Here is a 7,378-nt window from a genome sequence, read left to right as displayed (position 1 = left end):
TCTCTCTCTCTCTCTCTCTCTCTCTCTCTCTCTCTCTCCCTCCCTCCCTTCCTCCCTCCCTCTCCTCTCTGAAATGAATAAAAATATATTAAAAGAAAAAAAAAAAGTCATAGTGCAGGAGTGAAACAATCACTTGCTAGAACTTCCGGGCCAATTAGAAGTATTATGATCACTTGCATTGGTCCACCTCATTTATCACAAGCCTCAGAATGCACAGTCCTGAAAAGGCTGGCCTCCCTGTGCACAGGTAATATTTCAAAAGGAGAGGGCAATGTGAAGGAGACTTGGGCTTGATCACCCAAACTCAGCACAATGAAAACAAACAATAATGAATACTGGGCACTGGAATTCAAATTACCAGAGGTTTTAAAGAGTCTGGAGGGGGTGTCAGATTTGCATTTCATCGGGAACACCACATTACAAAAGAACTATTTTTAACAATAAAAAAGGATTGAGGGAAAAGAAAATCTAAACCATTGAATGACCTCCTATTGTTCCTGATAAACTTCACTCACATCTTCCTCCTCCATTCCCAGTTCTCTTGGAGTGTGATTATCAGCCATTCTCTGACCCTCCAAAAGAAACCTGATTGAGTTCATTGGAACTCCCATCTTAGACAGCATGATTGTTTGGGTTTCTTGAGGTATTCTGTCATTTTCACTTTGAAGTGAATCTCTGCTGCCCTGTCCAATGACTTTGAGTTGAATGTTCCTCCTTCCTCTTATTCCCCAGATCCCCTGTTGAGGGTTTTGCCTCCTGGACACACATGTGCATGGTGCTTCAGCTGGGGTCTCTGCAGAGAAGCATCCTCTGGTAAGTAGGACCTCGCTCCTGGGCTTATAAATCCTTCTCTCTTCCCCACAGCACAAGATGACTTTTTTTTTTTTTTTTTTTTTTTTTTTTTTTTTGTGATGCTTGAGATTGTCTAATTCCTTGTAAGTTGCAAAACAGACTTTTCTTCTAACTCCTCCTTAAATATTGTCATAGTAACTGATTTGGACTACCTGACATGATGTTCATACAAGGAGGGAAAGGTTAATGCTAATTGAACTTTAAATGTTGATTTCTTTTTGTCCACAGAAACCACTTGCTTCCTTTTTAGACCAGAGTCCACAGCTAATCTTTACTCAGGGAACTTGACATTAAACACAGGAGAAGGTGACAGGAAGACTGGACATCAGCTGTCCACCGGAACTCTTCCTGGAAGCTCCTAGTGCCTAGAGCGGGAGGCCTGAGCAGACCTCAGCTTCTCACTTTTCCTCACTCCTGCAGGATCACACGGACTGACGAGAGCCCTTTCTAATAGACACCCTCACTGCACAATGGCCTTTGACGCTTCCCTGGCCAAACTCCAAGCAGAAGCCAGCTGCCCCCTCTGCCTGGATCACCTGAGAGACCCAGTGACAATTGACTGTGGGCACAACTTCTGTTCCTCCTGCATCCACCAGCGCTGGGAAGGTCTACGGGGCACCTTTCCTTGTCCTGTCTGCCTCCACCACTGCCCTGACAGGAGCTTGAAGAGGAACCCCCAAATATGTCACATGACTGAGATTGTTCAGCAGATCTCCACCTCAGGGAGCCAGAGGAAACTGCAGGAAGAAATACCCCTGTGTGGGAAGCACAATGAGGCTCTGACCCTGTTCTGTGAGGAAAACATGGAGCTGTTGTGTTCCCGGTGCAGGGTCTCCTCCGACCACCAGGATCAGCACCTGATCCCCATTGAGGAAGCTGCAGCTAGTCACAGGTGGGTGCTCAAAGAGTATATGGCAGACTTCACTAATCACCTTGAAAATATTGAAAAGGTATATAAAGTCCAATTTGAAAATACTCCATTGGTAAGGATCAGAGAATGGAGGGATAAACTGTACAATGAATTTAGAGAACTTAAATCTTTCTTGGAAATAGAGAAGAGTGAACTTGATAACGCTCTACTTACGGAAGAGAATGATGTTGAAGGAAAACTAGTTAAAAATAGAAGGCAAATTTCATACCACATGTTCAGGCTAAACACTCTGTTAACTGAAATAGAAGAGAAGTGTTTGCAGACAGACCGGGTCTTACTCACGGGTATTGAAAGGATCCACAACAGCTATGGAAACCTAGAGACGCCTGCAGTCTTTTCATATGAATTAAAGGAGGTGATTTTCACTCTCCCCCCACATTATGTGGGCCTGCATAAAATGACCCGCACGTTTCAGGTAGATTTGACACTGGATCCTGAAACAGCCCATCCAAGTCTCTTTATCTCAAGTGATAGAAAAAGTGTGACATATAGGGGACTAGATGGTCATTCCAATCCCCAGACACTTTCTTATGCAGATGTCCTGAGTTCTGAGGGATTTGATGCTGGCAGGCATTTTTGGATGGTAAACATAGAAGGTAGAGGTTTATATTACTTAGGTTTGTGTAAAGCATCTTTCCCCAGAAATACTCTCATATCAGCATCCCCAAGCAACGGATGCTGGCAACATCAGCTCTGGAATCATACTGAAGAACGGAAAATTGGCATTTTTCTGGACTATGAGTTGGGAGAGGTTTCATTTTATAATTTGAATAATAGGTCATACATGTATGTAATCACTGATACATTTACAGAGAAACTTATGCCTTGTTTCTCCATTGCATTGGCTTCAGAATCTCTTACAATCAGCATCATCAGAGTGAAGTGATAAACAATTAGGAAGAAATTTTGTATGTGCTTATTTTCTTCCCTTGTTATTGAAAAAAAAAAATACTTAAATAAAGATCCTGATTCCAGTTTTGATGTTTGAATATTAAAAACTTTTAGGATGCATTCTTCTCTCCTTCCTGACCTTATTCCTGGGAATGCCTATGAGAAAGTCCACCTTTGGGTGCGGGTGGAGGGGGTGGGGGGGTTTTCAATCAAGCATGTTTCCAATAGTGTCAACAATCTTCCACCAAAAGCACCCAGTAACCACATCAATACAAGCCAGTCCCTTTTCCTGTGCTCTCTGTTATTTCTTATTCTAATATCCACCCTACTCTCCCACTAAAACCTCAGCAAGTAATAAACTTTTTCATACTCATCAGTGTGCACATTCGAAACCAATTGTGGATGCCTTCCACCCTGGCCAAGCAAGCTGGTCACCACCACTGACATTGTCAGCAGGATTTCCCAGATATGAAGCACCCCTCCGCCCTGCTCATCTGGGGCTTCCTCCTCTGACTTTGGGTTATAGAGCACCCTGTTTCCCTAGGCAGTTTGTGCTGCAAATGCTGAGTCCTAGGGAGGCTAGTAGATTTCACTGATCTAAGTCAGGAATTAGGTAAACACAATCTAGCCCAGCCTGCCATGCTCAGTGGTTGAACATCCGCATATGAGCCAGAAGTCATGTTTAGAGTCCTCCTCAGAACACATGCCCTGGTTGCTGGCTCAATTCCCAGTAGGGCCAGTAGGGGATGTGCAGAAGGCAGCCAGTGGATGATTCTCTCTCATCAATATTTCTCTTTCTTGCTTCCTTTCTGAAATCAATAAAATATATCATTAAAAAAAACCACATTATTTTTAAAAATTATTTTCCATATCATTTTGGGGCAGTTAGGGGTGGCCAGGACTGCAGGAGTGGGGGGCTGTTTGGTGTGACTAGGCTAGTGGAGTGGGGGGGGGGGGCAGTTAGGGTCGATCAGGCAGGCAGGCAGGTAGGTGAGCAGTTAGGAGCCAGTGGTCCTGGATTGTGAGAGAGATGTCTGACTGCTGGTGTAAATCCAATTCCCAGAATTGAGCCTAATCCCCTGAAGGGTCCCGGATTGGAGAGGGTGCAGGCTGTGTGGGCCCCTAGTATATATTAAAAAGGCTAATATGCAGCCAAAACCGGTTTGGCTCAATGGATAGAGCGTCGGCCTGAGGACTGAAAGGTCCTGGGTTCAATTCTGGTCAAGGGCACGTACCTTGGTTTCGGGCACATCCTCAGTGGAGGGTGTGCAAGAGGCAGCTGGTCTATGTTTCTCTCTCATCGACATTTCTAACTCTCTATCCCTCTCAATTCCTCGCTGTGTAAAATCAAGAAAAATATATTTTAAAAAATTAAAAAGGCTAGTATGCAAACTGTCCCCACAGAAGCTCCACCAGTTCAATCGCTTGTTATGATGTGGACTGACCACCAGGGGGCGGCGCAAAACTAAGGAATGCCCAGGGCAGTAGCCAGCAGCCAGGGAAGGGAGGCCTTGGCTGGGAGCTTGAAGAAAGGCCCTAGAAGACCTCAATGAGCTCCTATTGCCGGCTAGGCCTAGGTACTCTATCCATGCACAATTTCATGCACCAGGCCTCGAGTGTTTTATAAAATTTTTATGTACAGGGCTGAGCAAAAGCAAGTTGGCAGGAGGGATACAAATATGTACAGCAATTAATAAATAACATAAGAAACTGTTTCATATTAACCACTGTAAACACACTTTTGTTTTAAATCCTCACCTGGTGATAAGTTTATTGACTTACAGAAAGAGGGAGAGAGAGGAAAACCTCAATCTGTTGCTTTTTTATACTCACCCTGACCAGGAATTGCACCTGATACTTATGTGCCCTGAATAGGGATAAAATCTGCTAGTTTTTTTTGTTTGTTTGTTTTGTGTAGGAGACCACATTCCAACAAACTGGGCCACCCACCCAGGGCTGTAAAACTGCCTTTGACAATCCCTGTATGACCTCAAAAGGTCACATAATCATTTTTGAATTATGGGAAATTGCCAACCTTTGAGAACATGCTTCTGTTTGTATGCCTGTATGTGTATTGTTTACAATATTTGGAAATAAAGTTTTACTCTGCCTATCTCTGTACTATTTGTCTATCAAACATATCTTGAAAAGATGCTGAGCAGAGCTCCCATTGAGGTACAAGTGACCTCTGCATTGATCAGAGTCGCCCTGTTCTGCTGTGGTATCTCAGGTGCTTACTCTTGTAAAGTGTAATGTAGGCCAGCAAGGCGCGGTTCCATTATTCAACCAGGGATCTAACTCCCCCAGTCATGGGTTGTCACAGCACGGATCACTACAACTAGGGACTGGTTTGGCTCAGTGGATAGAGTGTCGGCCTGCAGACTGAATGGTCCCAGGTTCAATTCCAGTCAAGGGCATGTACCTTGGTTGCAGGTACATCCTCAGTAGGAGGTGTGCGGGAGGCAGTTGATCGTTGTTTCTAACTCTCCCTCTCCCTTCTTTGTAAAAAAAAAAAAAAAAAAAAAAAAAAAAAAAAAAAAAAAAAAAAAAAAAAAAAAAAAAAATCAATAAAATATATATTTTTTAAAAAAAGAATTGAATCTAAAAATCAAGTGAGGGCGCGCCATGGCGGTGCTGGGCGGGGACGGGTCGAGTCTGCTGTCAAGACCCGAGCGGCAGCCCAAGTCAGCGGCTCTGGGAGGTTCGGGCCCCGGGCTGTGCTGCTGGGTGTCTGTGTTCACCTGTCTCAGCCTCTCCTGCTCCTATGTGGGCAGCCTCTACGTCTGGAAGAGCGAGCTGCCCAGGGACCACCCTGCCATCATCAAGCGGCGCTTCACCAGTGTCCTAGTGGTGTCCAGTCTTTCGCCCCTCTGTGTGCTACTCTGGAGGGAACTCACAGGCATCCCGGTACAAAGGAGGCGGGGCAGAGGGCAACAGGGGAGAGACCTCAGGGGTCTTTGGGGGAGGGAGCAAGACTGATGCTTCCTTTCCTGTGGCTCAGCCAGGCACATCCTTGCTCACGCTGATGGGCTTCAGGCTGGAGGGCATTTTCCTGGCAGCACTGCTGCCTTTGCTGCTGACCATGATCCTTTTTCTGGACCCACTGATGCAACTCTCAGTGGATTGCCCCTGTGACCTGGCAGATGGGTTAAAGGTTGTCTTAGCCCCTCGCTCCTGGGCCCGCTGCCTCATGGATATGCGTTGGCTTCGGAACCAAGTGATTGTGCCCCTTACAGAGGAGCTGGTGTACCGGGCCTGCATGCAGCCCATGTTAGCACCGTGTAAGGGCCTGCACCCTGCCGTGTTCACCTGCCCACTATTTTTTGGAGTTGCCCATTTTCACCACATTTTTGAGCAGTTTCAATTCCGTCAGAGCAGTGTGGGGAGCATCTTCTTGTCTGCAGTGTTCCAGTTCTCCTACACAGCTGTCTTTGGTGCCTACACTGCTTTCCTCTTCATCGGTACAGGACACCTGATGGGGCGAGTTCTCTGCCACTCCTTTTGCAATTACATGGGTTTCCCTGCTGTGTGCGCAGCCCTGGAGCATCCACAGAGATGGCCCCTGCTGACAGGCTATGCCCTGGGTATAGGACTCTTCCTGCTTTTACTCCAGTTCCTTATGGACCTGAAGCTACAGCAGTCTTCTCCTTTGTGTGCTTTTGGAGCAAGCAGGGGACTCAGAGGCTCCCCGGTGCTCCTGACCCATGCTTCTGTACACCTATAAGCTCTCATGGGCTCCTTAGCCCCTCCCCACCAAGGGGTCCTGGAGGGGAGGAGCTGGCTGGGGACCGGAGATCTCAGGAATTCTTGTAGGTGATTGAAGCTAGAGCTAGTTAAATCCCAGGGAACAAGAGAAAGGAGCAGATGGCTACATAGGAACCCAAGGCTCTTCACACTTCCCTTAAGCACATACTGTATGGATCCCCAACTCACCTAGTGCCAGCTTTCTGTGGGCCAGTCTGTGGACTGAGTCTCCAGGAAGGGTGTGGGATGCGTCTTGTACCATTTGTGAAGTTAGTGCTGTGACCCTGGCATTTATATTCACATGCCTGCATTTCCCACTTGATCTGGTCATGCAGGAGGCAGCCTTTACATGATTCTCTCTCATTCTCCACTTTTCTATCTCTTTCCTATCCCTCCCTCTTTTAAATCAATACATAAGACATACTTTAACTAAAAATTGAAACATTTTATTACATATTACCAATCTAAAAAAGAATGATTGCTACAATGCAAAAACTAGTGACATAAAAATGAAATAGCATTCAAGTGACTTTGCTGCTAGATGAGCAATGAAATCACTAAACACTATTTCAAATGAGTTGGTAAGCTCAGGTATTGTTACAAGGGGACCCTGTGTGGGCTCAGGCTGCCTGTCGCTGTGTCCAATAAAGAAGGCAAGGTTGGATCATATTAGGTGTTTATTTAGAAGGCTAGCCAACCAAGAAGACATGGTGCTTACAAGCATCAAATCCTGCCTCCCAGCAAGGTTCAGGGGAAAGGATTACAAAGGGGAAGGGGCTGGGTATCGAGGAATACAGCTACCTGCTGGCCTGGGGGGGTCCTCAGACTTCAGCTATTATAACTAGTCATCAGGCCATGAGATGTTGGTTTGACTCCTGGTGGATCAGCCTGACCATGTTTGAGGGTTCTAATTGTGGGATTCTCAGCTGACTCACCTCCCCAATTCCTTCCCACAGACCT

At 46.0% G+C, this 7,378-nt stretch overlaps 2 protein-coding genes and 1 pseudogene across 2 annotated transcripts; 2 read left to right on the top strand and 1 right to left on the bottom strand.

Annotated features, from left to right (window-relative positions):
* Window positions 1–468: 468 nt before the first annotated feature.
* Window positions 469–768, bottom strand: LOC118711114 (annotated as a pseudogene).
* A 554-nt stretch (window positions 769–1,322) lies between these two features.
* On the top strand, window positions 1,323–2,717 carry LOC118711109 (tripartite motif-containing protein 60-like). The gene has a single exon (XM_036424062.1). It carries the CDS (start codon window positions 1,323–1,325, stop codon window positions 2,667–2,669), a length of 1,347 nt encoding a protein of 448 aa, XP_036279955.1. The 3' UTR covers window positions 2,670–2,717.
* Window positions 2,718–5,299: 2,582 nt separating this feature from the next.
* Window positions 5,300–6,544, top strand: LOC118711113 (CAAX prenyl protease 2-like). The gene is given in 3 exon segments (XM_036424065.1): window positions 5,300–5,581; window positions 5,676–6,304; window positions 6,306–6,544. Coding segments are annotated over 3 exon segments (981 nt in total). The 3' UTR covers window positions 6,376–6,544.
* The last annotated feature ends 834 nt before the right edge of the window (window positions 6,545–7,378 follow it).

This window comes from Pipistrellus kuhlii, unplaced genomic scaffold, assembly GCF_014108245.1.
Source record: "Pipistrellus kuhlii isolate mPipKuh1 unplaced genomic scaffold, mPipKuh1.p scaffold_m20_p_8, whole genome shotgun sequence".
Lineage (NCBI taxonomy): Eukaryota > Metazoa > Chordata > Mammalia > Chiroptera > Vespertilionidae > Pipistrellus > Pipistrellus kuhlii.
Note: the sequence above shows the minus strand (reverse complement) of the source record. Positions and strands in the feature narration are given on the sequence as shown.

Bases quoted from the DNA above. Each gene is read 5' to 3' on its own strand.
- LOC118711109 (XM_036424062.1), top strand. From the start codon at position 1,323: ATGGCCTTTGACGCTTCCCTGGCCAAACTCCAAGCAGAAGCCAGCTGC.